At 36.9% G+C, this 20769-nt stretch overlaps 1 protein-coding gene across 4 annotated transcripts in view; it reads left to right on the top strand.

The window, feature by feature from the left end:
• LOC148677655 (ankyrin-2-like) overlaps positions 1-20769 on the top strand; it is a 175112-nt gene that overhangs the window by 37727 nt on the left and 116616 nt on the right. Inside the window, exon 1 of one of the 4 annotated variants that reach the window (XM_088616670.1) lies at positions 3608-3795. The exons of the other annotated variants lie outside the window; for them this stretch is intronic. Coding sequence (XP_088472796.1) covers positions 3715-3795 — 81 coding nt within the window. The 5' untranslated portion in view covers positions 3608-3714. Of the gene's footprint in view, positions 1-3607; positions 3796-20769 lie in introns of those variants that run through there. 4 annotated transcript variants of the gene reach the window in all.

Below are 20769 nucleotides of genomic sequence, written 5' to 3'. Positions count from 1 at the left end.
ATAGTGGCTGATGTGCACTTTTGACATTGGACCCTTTGTGCATTTTCTTGTCATGAATATCATAGTACATGTAGACTTTATTAATTAACAATTCAATAAAATGCCCTATGCAAAGCGTAGGCAAAATTCTTCATTAATGACCATTTCTACAGCTTCAGATTTCTCATTTCAGGTATATATTTTTTTATTCTGGAGGCGCAATTCTTTAGGAATTTATTTTCTAGTTGTTACAAACATTAGATTAATAAACATCAATAATGAATCTTATACACTAGTATTTTCCCCTGATTTCACATGTATTAACTTTCACTTTGCAAAGAAGACAATCAGCATTACCTATACAAAATCTGAACAGCAAGCAGCATAAAGCATTATTTTAAAATCTCAAGGTGATCTTTGAGGTTTTGCAGCATCAGTATAATCTGGTGTGAAGCGTCTGTTGAATCTCATTTATTCACTGATTATCCGTTTCTAAATGAGTGTCTTTGAAGAAACATTTCATGTTGAGCTGTTTGTTTGGCAGGCAGTTATAGTGGATCGGAAATGAACCAGAGAAACAAAAGAGTCAATTCATTTCATATCATTGACCCCGTCTTTTGATATTGCTTGAAGTTAAAAATAAAAAATAGATAAAAAGCAGTGAAGAAAACAGGAAAGCACATGATGAGGAATGACAAATTCACATCAAATGAATCATGCGAGATCTTATAGCTTCTTCAGGTATTTTGGTGTTGTGCTGGCAGTTGCTCTGATTCTCATCCTTTCTGCAGAGGAAATTATCACTTCGCAGTAATATTAATTTTGTTACAAGCTAAAAATGATTGCATGTGCTATTTCATGATCAAGTAATGTAACTGTCCCCATGCACAGCCCCCAGCCTGGAGGGACATTTGGTTTCCCTTCAGTTATCTCCTTCCCCGTGGGCAGTCTTCCAACGCTAACAATCCCCACCTGTCCTCACCAATCTGGCATAGTGGCGCCGGTGCTCACTTTATTAAAGCCCTTGATTTACTGGAGGAGGAAAAAGTTTGGTCCCGGTTGTGTAGAACTGTCTGTGCAATTACTGTCCCAGACAATTCTCTCAAGATCAGAAAAGGAGACATACTGTACCTAGACATGCCATGTTTTTTTAAACTGCAAGAGAATCTCATCTGAGGGTGACCTGGCTGAGCACTCTTCCAAGTGTTCAAGCCAAGTTAGCAACACCTACATGACATGGTGAAGTCAGCAAAAGTTATTTCTCTGCATTTATCTGCCTAGACACACAGTACTGTAAGCAGGTAGTGGTGCTGGTAGTGATGACGTAAAGATGAGTACATTTTTTGTTGATTCCATTTCCAGTCCAACAACTAAAAAGCAGCAAGAGTGCTGGTTTCTTCTTCTGCTTATTCCATCAGAAATCATGAAATCATGTTATGTTGATGTTGTTGTTGAAAAGTTGTTGTGAAAATTAACCACAATAAATTTGTTCAACTTGATTTCTATGCTTTTAGACTTTAAAACATGTGTGGTTTGTGTTTGACTGTTTGGCTATAAATCATGTTATGTATTATCTTATGGTAAGGTGTATTTTATTATAATAAAGTGCTATGAAAATATTCAGAATTGACTATTTGTTAAAGATTAACGAACATGCCCTTTGTTGTTTCATGCAAAATGTAGAGTGGCAAATTATTCCTCTTTTGCAATCTCACTGAAATTCCTTTATCTGAACCCATCTGTGATAACACAGGTTCCAGAACAAACAAGTGTTCTATATTTGAAAAAAACAGATGTGTTAAACAAAAGTAATAAAAAAAGTGGTTAGTCTGCTTAAGGAGATGAGGGAATGACTCTAAAAACGATCTTTTATAACCTAAAAGGAAAGCCAGTTGGACAAATGCGTCAAGCAATAAAAAAGCAATTGGTTAATGCTCAATTAAAATAAGAGTGAAATTTGCCATAAGAGTGAAGAGATTGATATGAAAAAAGGTCTGGATATCTAGAATAATTAATTTTCGGATTAGGGTCTAGATCCCAGGAGAGAAACAGTGAACATGAAGACACTTTGTATCATGGCAGGATGGAAGCTGAATATTTGCTTGAGCAAGCTTGATGAGGATAACCCAACTCCGAATTAATAAAAACTGAAGATGATAAGGATGAAGGTGCATACTGTGAAGCTTAACTGTGAAAAATGTTACTGCACGTGTGTGCCTAATAATAGTACAATAATACATTAAAGCTGACTTTATAATTAAACACTTGTTCTGTGCTGCTACACAGTACTTCATTTAATAAATCCTCTAAATAAACACATTCTGGCTATTTGAAGCTGTATAATTAAGATGGTTTTGAGGAAAGCAACACAATCACTGGTATGAATGGATTGCATCTTTGGTTTGTTTTTTTGTGCAGTTAAATCTTATTCTAAAAACTAGATTTGAAAGACAGCTGGTATTTTGCAAGCACTTTTAAAATACAGAAGTGACACTGTAGATGGGGTATTCTGAATTGTTGTGTAATGATCCTATTGTTATGTACTTGTTTGAGGCAGATGCCTACAACTTGTAGTACTTTTATGATCATGGGATAATTGCACTCACTCATTAAAATTGCCTGGATATAATTGTGTGAATAATTTATAAGATCCTATCTAAATACATTGTTGTTCTTGTTTTTTTTTACATTTAAGCATCACATAATGGTTATGCTGTAGCTTGCATTGTAGAGGAGTTCTATCATACTCCAGTGAGATACAAGTTAGTGATATTACAAATTCACCCTGTAATTACAGTACACGCAAGGTACAGTGGATTCACAGTTGATGCAGTGAAGAGAGAATAATCATCCAAATGTGGCCTGCTTGCCAGAATGTCTGTGGAGTTCAAAATGCTGTTGTTGGCACCCTCTTATCTAGGCTCTCTTATTTATTTTTACTATTAGGCTGTAAAATGAATCAGTGTCACTAACCATAATTACTGTATAAATAATAAGGTGATGATTCTGTTTGAGATAAAAGGATACAGTGCTCTGACTGTTAAGATTACTGTATATGCAAATGCAGGAGGTCATATCGATACACGTTCTGTGAAAACCAATGGTAGTTTCAGGTATTATTAAGAAAGCAGGTGTTTGCACAGGATCTACTAACGCCAATTGATGTTATCAAGACTGAAGAATTAATATGGTTTGGATACTTACGAAGTATGAAAGAAAATGACTGGAAGCCAAGTCATTCTGAATTAAGAAAAGTACAGCATTTAAAACAAATTCACAAGATCACGCAGGACATCAATATATTATTCTTTTACTGGTTTTTGTCACAGTTTCGGAAGAGGTACTGCAATGTGAAAAGTCATGTGTCTGTGGCTTGGCTAAATTATCACCCCTACATTCCAAACCGTTCATGCATTATTGATCACCTTTGGTTCTTCGGTGCCCTTTTGCAGATCCGCCTGCGATTGTGGAAAAAAAAAAAAAAACAACCTCAGCCCTGATGGCAATTGGTTAAATCAAATTTAGTAACGTATTCAGATAAACATTGGTGGCAGCTGCTGCCATGGCAACACCATTGTGCCTTCCCTCTCTCCCTCCTTCCCACTGCCCCCCCCTTCACTCCCCTGCCTCTGCTCAGTGCCACTCTCAGTGTGGACTGTGCAAACAAGAGGCTTTAATGGCAGAGCTCCGTAGTGGTGAAAACCTGCTGATCGTTTTGGAAAAACAGTTCTCACCATGAACGAAGAGACAGCTCCCAGGGGCGATGCTGCGGAGAAGCAAAATGGCATCGGCCAGAGGCGGAAACGGCCAAAAAAGGTAAATTTCCCGGGCTCGCAACCTCTGCGATGGAGGAAAAGGGGCTGTAATGTGTGGGTGCTGAAGTTGAGCTCCTTCAGGAACAAGCCAAGCAGACACTGGTGCTTCTTGTCAGCTGGACGAGAACAGGGCTCTCCTGCCCCTCCAAGATCCTGAGGGAGGAGGTGGTTTTTAAACGGCATATTTGCACCGATGTGGAGTCGAAATGCTCTTTTAATGGGTGTGATTGGCTTAGAATGTACTGAAGGAGCTGGTGGAGTGCTGATTTTCTGATAGCTGTACGCCCAAGCTCACTGTTATTGTGACTTCACCACAGGGGAGCTGTCACTTGAGGGAACTGTGATTTGTGTTTTTGGAGGACTCTTAGTCACCACGGACTTCATCCCTGCTAACCAGTCTGTTTTGCTATTTTTTTTCTAGTTTTTGTAAGCCCCTTATTGTTATTGCGTTGTTTCAGTGCGCTGTTTGGTCCCTAGTGAGGGGTACATGTATTTTCACTTCTTGCCTTTGGTCTTGTAGGAAGGGGTTGTTGTTTTCATTTACTCTTTGCACATAAATGGCCACATAAATATAACCTATTATTACCATATTGTATATCTCACAACTGTGCATGTAATCTTTCAACAATTATATTGGCAGGAAATTGCTTTTCGTTTTATTGAAAATATGTATTTCAATTCAAAACATTGTACAAAAGATCTTTAGAAAAATATGTGAACTCTGGTATCTTTTTCTCCTTCTTATGCTGATTTTAATGAGAAATTTTACCCTTATATAAAAACTTATAATTTATGGATTAACTATATATAATTTATGAAGAAACCAAGTCTCATAATTAAGAAGAAAGAGTCAAGAAGCAGAAGGGTTAAGGTTTAAATTATTGATACGTGCCTTCGTTATCTTCAGCTTTGTTAGCTTCAAGAAAAAAGCAGTCCCCTGACAATACTTGAATCACATATCCTGCCTTATTGAGCCTCTTTCTTGGCTGGTTATCTCTGAGAAGCCAGCTTTGCCAGGAGCTGCTCTTTTCCAAATGCCTGTTTTCCACAGAATGTCCCGGAGGAGTTGGTCTCCGTTGATGGTAAAAAGTGCCAGTGATTGATGAAAGTGTAATGTGACAACACAAGGGTGTTTCCAGAGCTTGACATAGCTCTAGAAAGCAGATGGGATGTTTACAGTCTACGAAAGGGGTGTGGATATACTGTATGTGCTACACTTGTAATTTGTGCTCTGTTATTGGTTGTTGAGGCAATACGTTGCGTGAAGAAATACTGATTTCGAAGGGACGTGAAAGAATGGGTGCTGGTTCTCTACAGCGCCAGACCCTCCCTGCTCAGACAGAGCTGAAGACATGTCTGATCTCACTGGTTTCCCTATTGTGTGCATCCTTATCACCGTTATGATGCCTGCGTATGTGACCATCACTGCTTTGTCTTCTTGTAATCTGTTTTCAGCCTTCTGATTGCATTGTTACTGTACTTTCATCAAAAACCCTGAACTTCTTTGTCTAGTTGTTGGTTCGTGGTATGAATCAAGAAAATATACATGTAAAACTGACCATGGCCATTTAGGGTTTCCCAGGGAGGTAATAAAGCAAAGGAGACATGCACAAAGTACATGCACACAAATTTTGAGATCCTTTTTAAACATTCTTGAATACAATGAATAATACTCATCCTACTGTGATAGATCCATAGTGAGATTTTACTAACACTAAGTGGTGTATGTTTATTTTCTGTTGTGACTCTCCTTAGGGTGAGATACTGTAGCTATGGGTAATGAATGGATGTTTATTTTTAACATTGATTATTTATTTGCACTGTATTCATCTTGTGCCATGCACGCAATGTATGGAGTTATATTTGGAACATTATTAATTTGCAGTGTATCAATCTTGTTCCATGAAAATGGCTTACAGAACCCTTATGCTGTATGTATGGTATATAGGTTACTTAAAAATACAATCTGAGAATTGGCTATTCAACATTCTGATATGACTACTGGAAATGACATTAAAATGTTTATTCCTAATGCAATTGAGCCTGAATAGCTTTTTCTGCCAATGATATCCCCCCACAGCTGCATTCGAGTAATATTAGAACAAGGGGAGTGTGCTTCCGGATTACAACTGCTTATACTAGCAGTAAGGAAACAGTGCAATATACTGTAAGAGCGATGTGGAGAAGCTTTGCACTGAATCTAAGCTAGTTAAGACTGAATTGCAGAATAGCAATTGACATTGATGGACTTGGTCCCATGCATTTAAACAGGGTTGTTCTTCTTATATGTGTATAGGAATATGACTACAACACTAGGTATAGCTATTTAAAAACATGAGTGTGAAATTGCTAATCACACAGCTATGACCCCTTCCTTCTGCAGAACAAATCCATGCAGTTAAGTATTCGCAGCTTAAAATGACAAATTAGTTTCCTGCATTAGAATGGAAGCATGCAGTCTTGTGTGGTTTCAGCAGTACACTGGAAGCATTATCTCATTTTCAATGGATATGATAGGTTTAATCAAAATCATGATCTTTCTAGAGAATGTAGCATTGGTGGAACTACTATTTATAAGAAAAAATAACAACGATGCCTTGAACACTTACACTATAACTACTAGTGGCCCTGTCAGTGAATTTTAACACTGAAGTTACATTTAAAGTGATCGCTTAGTGGTCAAATATTTTAAAATGTTAAGTACGGACAAAAAACACAAGAGCCAAACCAGTAACCAAGTACATGAGGCAAGGTTTCTAGATCACATCAAACATTGAGTGGTTAATTTCAATTAGAAGTTGATTTTCTTTTGGCTGCTAAGTGGTATCACACTGTGATGTTTTGTTCAAGAAACAACTCAAAACACCCCATATTCAATTGGTGAAGTGTGGCTTCCACATGTGTATTTGATTATTTCTTTTCAATATGTATACTCATGGGAGGCACAGCGGTGAAGTGGGTAGCACCGCTGTCTTGCAGCTCTGGGCCACTAGGTTCAGCTCTGGACAATTCTGGGGTGCTATCTGGGTGGAGTTTGCATGTTCTCCTGTGTCCGTGCGGGTGCTCAAGTTTCCTCCGGCAGTCCAAAGTCATACTGGTTGGTTAATTGGCTTCAGGAAGATTGGTCCTGGCGTGAGTGTCTGTGTCTGTGTCTGCCCATTGAAGGACTGGTGTCATGTCCAGGGTACATCCTGCCTGGTGCCTGTTGCTTGCCCAGTTAGGCTCTGTGCTCCCCTGCGACCCTGAACTGGATTAAACGGTTAGAAAATGGATGTAGACTCACTAAGTGCTTGTTTATATACAGTATAGGACTTTTAGGCTGTCTGGGATTTTGCGTGAAATGTCTAGGGTGTTTCTTTTTCTGGGCAGGTTTGGTGTACATGTACATTTCTATCAGCCCAGGAGAATGGCTGGGTACTGAATCTGACCATGGCTACAGACTTATCATTGTCCCTAGTTATCACAGTATATCCTGAACAGCCCTTGTGCTTGCACTTTGCTAGGCTTGCCAGTAATGTTTTCTGTATTTCTGAGTCAGCTTTTGGGCTCAACATGCAGAATTTTGCTTTTATCCTTGGCATAGTGAATCGCACTCTGTATGATTTTGCTTTTTACCTGCTGTGTCTTTCCAAAGCTTTGCTGTTTCAGTGGCCCTGACCTTGTTTTCGCCTCTCTGCTGAAATAATGATTTAAGCTTCCTTTAAAGTCCAGTAATAGGTCCAGCATATTGCTTTTCAGTATTCAGTCTCTTGTGGGTTTAAATCCGGGCATCAGTGTCTTTTTTTCCCTTGCCTGGTGGTACATCCTGGCTTGCAGCTGTGAAGGAACACAGCTATGTAGTAGTTCCATTCAGAAAATGCAGGCTACACACAGGGTGTAAGGAACATATTACCACTCGATGTGAGTGTGCCAGCTTGATAAGGCAGATGGTTACAATGCTGCCTGTGTTGCTGAAGCCATAGCATTGATGTTAGAAAACTAGCTGGTTGTGTCCCATTCCTGTCTCCAAGTTTCAGACCTTGCAACACCGATCTCAAGTTGTCTGCCTATGGGAGTGTAGTCACTGATCTTCCAGGAGATAGTCCACAACATTCCAGTGTTTTATTCAACCATTAAAAAAAAAACCTGCTGGGTCTCTAATTGTAGTCAGTGGTAACTCTGTGGTATCCTACATTGACTAAAAGAAGTCTGATTGCATTTTGTTGGCGACGGTGATTTTAATTGTTTTGAGTGCAATTTAAGTTCTAGGTGTTGCATGTTCAAGCCTGCCTATCAAATCAAGTACCTACCCGTGACTCCCGAAGCTATGGTGCACAATTGTGTGATGTGTGATCTAGGGTAGAGCTGGGATTAGGTGTCTCATTGCTTTCCAGCCAGTAGGAAATTCTCTACTGCCAGCCTACTGTACATTGCATCGGTATGACATAGTGGGCTAACTCTCCTGTCAGGCTGTATGGAGCCTAAAACATGTCAAATGATGAATGATTCCGCACGTGGGGGTGTGAGAAGATCAATCCCACATGTCGCATTCTGTTGCTGGAGAGCTGAGTCATGAAAAAAAAAATTGGGGCATTCCAAAATGTAACAAAAGGGATACAAATGGCGAGGTATTAAGAACAAGAATGAAAGAAGTTGACAGTTTTTCCATGAATCCTGGAAAGGATTCAAATGGAAACATACAAAACACTGACAGTTCAAAATGATTATTATACATTGAGCGTGATTCATCTTAAGTCTCGAGTTGTAGATGTTTAAATAAAGTTCTCCATTCCTGAACAAAGTCAGCTTGTTTTTAAAACCTACTGTATGTTAATGAGCCTTGTTTATTTAATAGGGGGTGTCAATTAATAGTGTTAAAAAAAGGATGAGATAAGAAGTCCTCACTCAGTTCCTTGTCAGGGACCATAAAAATGTAGGTATTACATTTCTATGTGCTCACGTCTTTAAGAAAAATATATTTTTTTCTCTTTTCCACCGACCCAGTTTTGAATCTCTGTTGCTAGTCCAAACAGCCTGACTGAACTTAAAACAAAGATGCATTATAGGACTCCACCTATCTTCTGGTTGCATGCCTTTGCTATTTGAGCCCAAACAGATTTTTTTAATAATATATTTAAAAATTATAATAGTGGCTAGAGAAAATCCTTCTGCTATATTTCTCCTTTTAAAAGGAAATTATCTATTAATGCCAGAGCTAATACAGATTAAAATTTAGATTGCACAGGAACAAGTAAAGGTTTATTCCATGCTGAAAAGAGAATAAAAAAGGAAACACGTTTCGGCTGTGGAGCCTTCTTCTCACACCTGATGATGGCTCCACAGCCGAAACATTGTGTTTCCTCTTTTTCTCTTTTCAGCATGGAATAAGACTTTTCCTTTTTCCTTTGCAGCCTATGCATGCTGACTCAGTTACCCACTTAAAATTGAGATTTACTTATAATAGCCTTACTCATCTGAATAGCGATGCTTTTGATTTACTCTAGATAGGAAGGCAGGCAAGACGACTGATTCTGACTGACCCCTCCCTTGTTCCCAGAAGACGCTGGCCATCTTCTCTAATAGATTTGCAGGTTTTCACTGTTTCTCTGTAAGACAGTATTGACTTTCATGTCTGCCTGAAGAGAGGAGGCTTAAGACCCTCTGCTAACGTATGACCTGACTGTGTAATGGATCGCTTTCCCTTCAGGAGAGAGTAGATATTTTTCCCTCATTTTTAAAATTCAAACAGATTTTATTTTTTCGTTGGTAAAAATGGAGAGAACACAAGAAAGGAAGCAAACAAGGTAGTCCATCTTGCTCTTTTGAGAGGTTAGGAGATAAGTGAAACCGAAATTTTATCCATACATACATACATTTATCCATACAAAATGTTATTTTAAAGATGTCTGATCCTCAACCACCTGTGTTTACGTCTCTGTCTTAAATTCCTTTTTGGATTTTCAAGTGTGTCCCTGTGTCCTTGTTTTTCTACTCAGTGTGAAATAATCCCAAAGGTTAACCTTGCCTATATACCCCTTTGGATATGTCTTGTTAGTTAATTTTAAACCTTAAATATAGTTGCATTTTAGTTCTATGCTTTTTATAATGGTTATAGTGTTCTACAGTTCCTAGTTACTCCTGTGACATGTACTGCATAATGTGTATTTATGCTGCCTGTGTGGAAGATAATACATAATAAACTGAGAAAAACTTTGTTATTCTAGCTGTTAATAGAAAAATAAGAAAATGACCATCTTTCCACAGGGCCAGAAAGATGCTTTTATGGTTTTAGGATGTAGCAGCAAAACATGCCACAGTATAAAAAACATAGCTTGTTCATCTTGTGTGCTGATTTAATTAAAATAAGCAAATAATAAGTTAGTTTAATACTGATAGTTTAATAGTGAACTTAAGTAATAGAAAGGTAATGTAAATCCTTGCTATAATGGCCCTATTAATATAATTATCCTAAAATGCAGCCTTACAAATAGAGAAAATTCAGCTCAGTTTCTTAGACAGCTCTTCTCTTTATTTGGAAATTGTTACCAATGTAAATGTATTGCTGATTGTTCAAAATCCTTTCAGTTTTACTGTCTTTTCCAAAGTTCTTAATATTGCACTACGGAGTTTCCTCTCGACTGGCTTGGGGAGCTTAACATTCCTCTGGAAAATAAAATCCAAATGAGTTTGCCCGCTGCAGCTGTGCTGTCTGTGGCAGACCTGTGTCTGGCAGTGGGTCAGAGCTGGTTCTGCTGGGTACTGTTTGCAAAGGAGCCTGGAGGCGTCTCTTGCGTGCAGAGGGGAGAGAAGGTAATTAAATCGGAGTGAATAAAAACGTACTACTACTGCTGGTGCATTCGCAGTTGATGAAAGTGTTGGGAGTGAAAGACCCTTCTTCTATACTTAAAATTGTGCTTTGGAATTTCAGCATAGTGGAAGGATCAGATGTGTTCTTACTCTCCCCACTTCTAATTGCAAACAATAATCATTAAATCACAGCAGGTCATTATTGGTACGTTGAGCGTGATACGTCATAAGTCTCGAGTTGTAAATGTTTAATCAAGTTCTCCATTCCTGAACAACATCAGCTGGTTTTTAAAACTCATGTTAATGAGCCGTGTTTATTTAATGGGGGATGTCCATTAATGATGTTAGAAAAGGCTGAGACTGCTCACTCATTTCCTTGTCAAGGACCATAAATTATTTAGATATTTTAAGATAAGATATTTAAGATATTTTAAATATAAGATTGACCAAAATAAGATATAATATATCTTATTTTGGTCAATCTACTCTGTAATCAAAGGAAATCTTGGCATATTTCATTAATAAACGTTCATGTGTCAGATGAGGGAATTGTATGTTGGTTAAGTCAAAGTTATTTCTGGCTTGTTATAAACCAGCCTCTGTAAAGGAATCGTTAAAAAGTAAAGCTGTTTGAATAAATGGTATTGATGTGAATCACATGCTTTTTATCCGTAATTTCCTCTAGGTCGTAGTGTTACTCTATAAAGGTTTAATGTACGTGGTTCATGCCTATAGAAGACGGCAAAATTCTAATTTTCTTGGAGAAGACTAATTTGGCATCTACATTAAAAAAATATTTTATACTGTATGTAATGTCTTTGCTGAATTGCTGTACAGGTTCATTTTAGATTTTATCCAATGACACTTGTAATTAAATTGCATTTGCTTGTACCTGAAGTTCATGTGCTGTCAAGGTTTCAGCATAAAGAGAAAATAATGCAGAATCTGGTAACCATGGCAGTGAGACCTGTGGAATGTGTGGAGTGTGGCATCCTGCACATTCTAATTTGTATTGATAGGCAAGATTCTAATCTCACACCTTCAAGAAGAGATCTCATGCTGAAATTCGTAGACATTTTGTCTCTGTTTTATTATCTCATTTAATTGCTTTTGTGGTCAAGTAAACGTACCGTTATTTTCTAGTTATATGTAATTGAGGACAACTGTCTGTAAAGAGTTTACAAAACATAGATGTTATTTTTATCTCAATAATAGAAGAACTAGAGAGCACTAGGAGATCAAGTGACTTGCCAGTGCTGTATTATTTAAATGTACAGTCAGTGAATATCACCATTAATCATTACAGTTCTTTACAGATCTAGAAATCCCAAAGCTGTCAAGATGCTGCTTATGAAATCTGAAATATCTTCTTCAGTACACAGAAAAAATAACTTAAGAATATTTGTTCTTGTTCTTTATTTAAGACACATAACAGGTAAGAAGCTCAAAGCTTAGATGAAGGAATCTGAAAAATTAGCTATTGTGAATGACTGTCTGTTAATACAGAATGAACTGTATAGCTTTTAATCAGTACAAAGATAGTAGACATTCTATTTTAAGCAGATTCCATTTCTCACTGCCTAGCCCTTTTATATTTTTAGTATCAGTCCACAATTTGATAGAAATCTTGAGAAAAATGGAGCTAGAAAAAAAACATTCTAAAAATAATTAGAGTTTACTGTGGAAGATTTTGTGAACTTATATAATATTTAATGTATTTAATAAATACCTAGAAATCTGAAGAAATATTCTGTAGACTATAAACTGTAGGATACCAGTGCTTAGGTTATTTGTTGTATTACTCCATGGTTTACATTTGATATTTTCTGTATTTTTATAAATTCAATACAATTTCAAGACTTGATGTTCCCTGACACTTTAATAATCGATAGTTTAAGTTTAGTTTTACTCTTGGTTTCTTAGTCAGTTTTCCACAGTTTTATCCCCAACCTTCTTTTCACTTCTGTCTTGCACAGTATCATGTGTGTGCTTCTGTCAAGCAATTAGGACTTGTTCAGAAGTAAAATTGCATTGCTGCTATTCTACAGCCAAATTAGCAAAAATTAAGAATTATTTGGAGAGTTTATACATCTATGCCATAATATACTGTGCTCTGAATAATATTTTGTGTATTTTATAGATTACTCAGTTTATACATTACATACTGTATACGCTTGGCCTACTCTGCCAAACAAAGTTGACTACTGTATTTCTTTTGTAATCCCACCCTGTACTTGGAGCTGTAACTGCTTTATACAGTATGTTGGAAATGGTTATCATATACAGTCTATCATATCTATCATGTACTGTTGTACTGTATGTTGGAAATGGTTACAGTCTAGTGTAGTGTTCCTCAGAAGGCAGAATCATATGGCTGACAAAATGCTTGAAATAAGTACTGTAAGTATAGATGTAGTTTAGGTGGGTAGCTGCGTCAGCATGGGTAGGCTGCAAAGGAACAAGTAATAGGTTTATTCCATGCTGAAAAGAGAAGAAAGAAAACACAACGTTTCCGCTGTGGAATCTTCCCCACAGTCGAAACGTTGTGTTTTCTTTCTTCTCTTTTCAGCATGGAATAAACCTATTACTTGTTCCTATAAGTAAAAAAGGCAACAAACAGAGAGAGGAGGCAGACAGAGAGCGCAGGGTTGTGTGGCGGGGTGGTACCAGCTGGGGACACCCAGGTGTACAGTCAGTGGTTCGAACAAAGGAATTGCTGGTGAGTGTGTTGGGCGTGCCTGTGAGCAGGGCAGGGGGGGTGGTTGGCGCAACCCTTGGTGTTCAGGCATGACTGCAGCTCCGACAGCACGCAGCCTGCATGGCCTGACTGTCTCCCCTCCTGGTGGAGGAAAACAGTTTGGACTAATTGCCTCACCTTCTTTGTCACAATATTCAGTTTCGTCTCCATCCATATGCTCCCCGTTCCCTTCAGACTTTCCTCCGGTAGGAGCGCCTGAGGAGACGAAGCTTGACTCATCTCCCTCTGAAGCGGGTGATTCGTCTTACCATCTGACAGATACAGGGACGTACACACAATAGACTTCCCATGTTTGGAGAAATCCTAAAACAAAATATTCATAGTCTTTATAATGAACACTTTATTAAAATAGTAGTGTGCACACCACTGTATTATTATGAAGCCCTTTAAGTATGATTCATGAAAGATAAATGTATATCCATTATGCAATTTTCTTTATCAATAATGATAACTAAATGAGAATTTCATAGTCTTGTTACTTAGAAAGCAATTAATGGAAACAGTATATATATATGTTATATATACTATTAACAGTATACTGCTAACAGTATTTCAGTATATAACAAGAAATTGTTATATGTTGTGTTTGTGCAAAGATGAAAATGAAATCTCCTCTGTTCTTATTTCTCTAAATAAACACTTTGTTGTAGTCCAGGCTGTATCCTAAGTCAACTGTTCTGCAACTAACATAATACTTTTGGAGCTGGTGGTGGGTTAGAAGTTGCTGGACAGGATTTACTTTATGTAAACAGTAAATCCTAGAACCCACCTGACAATCGCAGTCTTGCTGTGAAGCTAGCAAATGATTCAGTGTTCCCTTCAGTTAATTCTGACTTGCACTGTGTCAAAGGATGAATTCCTCTGACAGCTGAATCTCCCAAAAGAAACAAAGTACAGGTCACAACTGGCGATTGTACATTATGTGGAGAAAAGGTTGAGATATAATTAACCATTCTAAATTAAAATAGTAACAATTGTACAAAAGCAGCCCTTGTAATAATGCATCACTATTATTCCAATCCATCAGTGAGTATCGGTATGTCCTTGCTTGAGACACTTATTCAAAGGTGACTGTTAACCTGAATCAAACAGCAGTGAAGGTGCATATTTCTGAATGGTACACTCAGACTTTGATAAGAAGGACTGCGTCTATGCTACTGCATGTTCTGCAAAAGTAAAATACTGCTCTATAACAGGTACCTGATATGTACTGTAGATGTGATAATGAACTCCAGCAAGACTCCAAAGCTTATCGCAGTTTGAGAGTAATTAACCATCTGGCCTTTGCGGGAAAGGTTCAGAAAAATGCACCTGAGTGATTTTCAGACTATGAAATGAAAATCCTTGATTATTTTTCTTATTGTAATACTTGTATTTCTGATTTTACCATTATTGCCCCTAATGGACTTTTACTTGCAAATCAAGATCTCATAAACAAACTGTATGACATACATGACAATAATACAATACAACAACAGTTCCCATAATACAAAACCAAATTCAAAAACATTGCTCAACCGTCTGGTGCCATAAGATTAAAAATCAGACAATTAGCTTGTAAAAAATCTTAGAACAATAAGAACCATAAGATCTACACACATGTTTTTCATTATTCACAATTGAATGCTTTTATGTATAAATGAAGTAAATGCTCTCTTAGGCTTTATACAAGGAATCTGGTGGAGAGTATTTCTAAAAAGAGAGGATGAGAGGAATCATCTGAGATTTTATGTGCAGTATGTTGCTCTGCTAAACATGTTATTGAGTCATAGGATGCTCTGGTAATCTTGCCATCAGTCCCACAACTTATGAATGTTGTTGGTAATGTTAAAGATTCTATGCTATCCAAAGACTAAAACTGTGATAGAAAACAGAACTAAATATAACCAGTCTTCAGTGAAAAAGACCTTTTAATCTAGACTTCTATACTGTATATGCTTTTTAATGAATACTATACTTTATACTTGATGTGTCTTATGTTATCACAGATGGAGGAGAGTTTGATCAGCCTATTCTGTTTTTAGAGACTTTTATACTAGAGATAAAATTACCAACAAGCTCATGTGAGACTGATGGAATATGAATTTGAATAACTGGTTTTGAAATTTGAAATACAGTTGGGATGTACTGTATGTGAACAACATTGTGGAAGGCACTACACTATCTGCATTTATCCAGACACCAAGCAAAGTTTTATATTTAGATGTGTGTTATTTCTGTATTATGTTTGGAAGCTGAATAATTTTCCCTTCAGCTAAATTCCTGAATGAAATATGATAAAGTAGAACATGTTTTAGGGAGAGGTTTATTGCACATTAGGTGATAATTTAACATCTGTTATAAACTTGTTTCACAGTTTCAAAGTTCTTAGGAAGTGGTGAAGACCAATTTCTTTGGAAATAGAGTTCAGGATAAACATGAGACAGGCATAAAAATGTAAAAGTTTTATGATGAGAAATGCTTGGAAAACAAATACATCATTGCACATCTAGCTGTATTGGGACAGTGAAGTGAAATCACTTTTGCTACAGGATGTATTCATGACGTATTTCGCATCAAAAAATAAATATGAAGCAACCTTTTCATCAAACGTCTTATGCATTTTTTAAATAATCTCAATGTGCTGTATGATATTTAAGCAATTCTAATGTAAGAGATTTTTAAAATATATTTTACTCCATACATGTAAATCTGTAAGTAACTATAATTGCATTTCTTCAGATTAAATTTCTAGACAAAACAAACATACAGTAATTCAATTCCATGTCAGATCACTCTCTAGTACTATTTCCACTCTATTCTAAAGGTTAAATCTTACAAGCCACTAGATGGCACTTTAATACTCTGCTGCTACAAAATCTACATTTTTGGATAAATCAAAGAAACAATTCACTTCTATTGTGAATACAGATTTTGTCACAGACACCCTGATAAGTTATTAAATGAAACTCGATGGGTAACTGCACCTCCTCATCTGAATAAATCTTAAAAAACAAATGTATGGAGGAATTTGAAAACAAGAACAGAGTTCGGGAAGATACAGAAAACTAAATTTCAGCGGACACATTACATTAATGCATTGTTAAAGGTTAATGGTTAATGCCTCATGTTTAGCTATACTGTACTATACATCTTGGTTAGCTGGAATGATTAGCAGATTAGGTCCTGATAACAGCTTCATTCATTCACTGACTGAATGAAGATTGTGTACTCCTTTGTCTGCATTTAGGAAAAGCCTTTGACCTACTGTACTTAAATATTACCTTTCCTCTTGTTATAACACCTTGCTTTCCCTGGGACCTACTGTGCATGCTTATGGTGTGATATGGGTTGCAGCACTTCTGTCATAGATTAGATTATTCCTTTCTTGTCTCTGAGGGACTTCTTAAATTTTATAACAAAAAAAAACACCTATAGCTCTGTACTGTAGTTGTCACTAACATTTAGGGAGTCCATTGTCATTAATATCAGGGAGTTCTCTCTCATAATCACATTTGGCATACCTTGACATATCCTAGCCTCTCAGGATATCCATGATATCACACTCAAAAAGGTTAATTGATTAACACTGCATGCATTATGCTGCATAATTGATAACTGGGGGGTTTGCGTTGCATTTTTAAAAATGTGATGTTTTTGATGTTCTGGTTCACCTACAGTATGCTTGACTGTTGCCTCTTTAAAGTTAAAGCTAATTGAACAACAACTGCTGTCTACTTTTCCTGCCTAACACAATAGCCTCATGCCATTGTGGCATTGTAAAATCCTCACCAGATGTACTGTACAACAATCCACAATAACGTTGTGTCCTGGCTCGAAAAGTGAAACGGGTTGTAATGTGGTTGTACTATCTTTTTTAATAGCATGCCAGACTGTTTCTGATTCAGGCGGATTCACCTCCAGTTTTCCTTTGTTTCTTAATCCTATTTCTCCGCTTCTGTGCAACACCCAGGCTACAGAGTTTTGCTTCAGACAAATGACCCAAAGGGAGCCTCCTTAGTCCAGTTAAATTAAGGGATAACATAGGTGAAGAAAAGTAATCTCTGAAGATAAAAGTTAATAAGCAAGGATGTCTGCACAACATGATAAGGTTAAATCCTGATATGGATTTTAAAGACTAGGTTTTTCTCCGGTTCACCGAATTCATCTCTATTTTCATCTTATAGTGGCCCAAGACGTCCATTCTTATTAATATAATTCTGTTTTTTTAGTCAGGTCAGTTCTGTATTTTTCCATCGAAAGGGAACCAGCCTTGCAATTCCATGAACACACGGTGATGTGCTGACTTACAGTAGATGTGCATACATTTCAATAAATGTGTACTAGGCACGATCCTTACACAGTATAGCTGGCCCTGGCCCACAGCTATTAGTTTGACACCCCTGGGCCGGGATATCAGCCCTGACGACAAGACAGGGCAGTTGGTTCCATACCTGGTACAAAAAAGGCCCAGCTGGAACAAAAACTAGCAGACATCTGAGGACTCCAGAACCAGGAGTCACTGCTCTAGTGCATTGTACAATTTTAGTTCAGCATCTCTTGATTAAAATGCCTTTTTAGTGCTTAAGCCACAGCTCTTAAATCAAGGGTGGAACGCTCCATTCTCGAAGGGCCTTGTGTCTTCAGGTTTTTATTTCACCCCAAAATCTTGACAATTTGTAAAAATCTGAAAAAGCTGAAAATCGTTCTGTTTGATCATCTATAAATTGGAGGTGGCAGTGGAAAAATGTGTTAACTGATGTAGATCGTGGTAGCACTGATTAAAGAAAGGTAACTCTGCTGTACTTTTGCAGTACTGTGTACTGCGTGCTAACTGCTAGCTGCTGAAAATAGTTTAATGTTAGTTTTGAAATGGTCCCAGTGCAGTAAAGAATTTAAGGTCTGGGATCTCTTCTTGTGCAGGGAATGATCACACCTTTCTATTATATCAGGTGAAGTTTAGAATATTATATTTTATGTTCTGTATACTGTACAGTATGTGTTTGTATTTACTGTAACCCTGTTGGCAGAGACTTAATGGGATGTATCTTTACCAATAAAAATAGTATATCCTTTTATGTGGTGTGCTATTTACAACTGTATACATGTAATGGTAAGAATATATTATTGAGTTATGTATTGTACTTAAGTAGCTCATTAGAGTGTTCTTGTAACCTTTAGAAATGTCGAAAAACAGCTTTTCTTCCCCAGCTCAATTGCAAAAGTTCTCACAGCTAATCTGTGCAGATAAAACTGAGCTGCAGAACCACACATCCTTGTGCAGAAATAAAACATGAACTCAGATCCTTTTAATGAGCTACTGTGGTTTAGCAAAGACACAGCCCCCATGAGTAATGTTCCTTGTACCCAAAGGGCATATTCATAATTTTTCTAAGGCAGGGATGTGAATGCTATTAATGTCTGACAAGCTAGAAAGCTAGAAAAGGAGTGCTTGTCAGGAAAATGTCAAAGCCATGTCTGCTGTATCTATACCTCGTGAATTTTAATAATGCTTTGTTTCTCCTGCTAAAACCTTTAGAATAGTAGCAGATGTAATCTTGACACAGACAGTGTTATAACTGTATTAAGGCTTCCATGTGTGGAAGCCTATGGTAATCTTTAGGGTTTTTGGACTTGGAAGCTTATAAAGATTTGTAAGGATTTCTGTTTCTTTTGTTCTCATGAAAGAAACTACTCGTGCTGAAAGACTAGGCATGAATTCTGGGACAGAAATGCCATTTAATCTGTGACCAAAACTGTTCTTGTGTCAAAAACGGTGCTGTTCTGACATGTATATTCCAAAACCCTTTCAAAATAATGGAAACTTGGAAAATGTAATCAACAACCAGAGCTGTTTAAAAGCTCTGATCAACCCCCAAGATGTCCTACAGTTATTTTTATGTCTGTACTGAGTTATAAACTATTTAAAAATGTGTCTCACCACATTACCTACTGCAGAAAAACTGTTTTCTAATTAAATCAAAACCTTGCGTAGATATTTCTAGTATAAGCAGGATAGACTTATGTGAAAACGGGGTTCTTGTGTAAACAAATGTGGTTGCCTGTCACTTCTTTTCCTTTGTTGTCAGTTCAGAGCTTATTAATACTTAATGCTTTCTGTTAAAAAAGCTATTGTTCTGAGTAAATCAAAATGGCTTACTGACTGACAATTTATTTGAAAAATTCAAACTAGTCTGAGTCAAAATTTAATATGTATCATGTTTAGAAAAATGAAATTAAAAAGTGGTGCTGCTGTATAAATGAAGATGGCCATCTAACTGACAGTGATGATTAATTCCATTGTATTCTGAACTTTCAAAGTAAAAATATTATTGTATAAATCTTGAGTGAAGGTCACATCCGTGAAGCCAAAAGATTTATCTAGAAACTGTATTGAATGTATGGTTGCTTAGCTTGGAAGTAACCTAGTGAAATCATTTGCTGAAAAACAGAGAAAGGGCATTTTAAATATTTGAGCTTTTGCCTCTTTAAATCTATCAGATGCGGATTTGTCTTATTCTTAAAATACCAGGAACTACATTTTTACATATAATGTAAATGTATTTTTTAACTTGAGTGTCAAGCTAATTCTACCATTATAAGTTAACTAGAAGTATTTTTTTCATAGATAAAAAAAATATTTATTCTTGTATTTTTTCAGATCATTCAATTTTACTTTTGTGAATTAAATAAATATGTACTGTAATTCTGATTTGTAGTCCAATATAGAGAGTGAAGTTATGGGACTGTTACGATACCCTCTTGTGAAAGCCTGAGTCTTGCACAGCTAATATAATGGCTTTGCTCTTGTGCTTCTGCAGTACAGATGTAAGAAGTATTTCCCAGATTTGATTTTTTTTTCTTGAAGATCTGATTTTCAAAGGAAATGCCATTCCGTATTTTCTTGTCAAGAGTCCTAATTACGGTATACATGGAAATGTCATTAACAATGCAGGGCTAAATTAAGAGCAAGCATAATTAACATAATGGTGTAAAAAATCTGACAGGTGTGCTGGGACTACGCAGGGAGATAAGCTGAGTTTGACATGTACTCTTAGGCTTTACATAAATGGATTAATAGGAGCTGTGTGGAAGAGATATTATTGCTCTACACAAATCAACTCTGCCTGTAAACAGTAACCTAACTGTTCTACTGGGTCTTTTTAGAATTGGATCCAAAATCCACTCCACAATACTGCAGTATCCCTGGAGTCTGATTCAGCATGAGTTCATAACTATTTTATTAAAATAATTATTACAATTATCACCATTTATGTCCTTCCCAGGTAGGTGAAGATGTATGAAGGAGCCCTGCAAAATTATAGGATTTGATTATTGCTTACAGGATTTGATTATACAGGACTGGAATGGACACAGATCTTCAGTAGGAGAGTACAGTGTGACTCATCACTTATTCTGTTGCAACATTTAAATATTTCCGTTTTTCTACTC

The sequence above is a fragment of the Lepisosteus platostomus genome, chromosome 1, assembly GCF_059453375.1.
Source record: "Lepisosteus platostomus isolate fLepPlt1 chromosome 1, fLepPlt1.hap1, whole genome shotgun sequence".
NCBI lineage: Eukaryota > Metazoa > Chordata > Actinopteri > Semionotiformes > Lepisosteidae > Lepisosteus > Lepisosteus platostomus.
The sequence above is the reverse complement of the archived record's forward strand: the minus strand, read 5'-3'. Positions and strand labels throughout refer to the sequence as shown.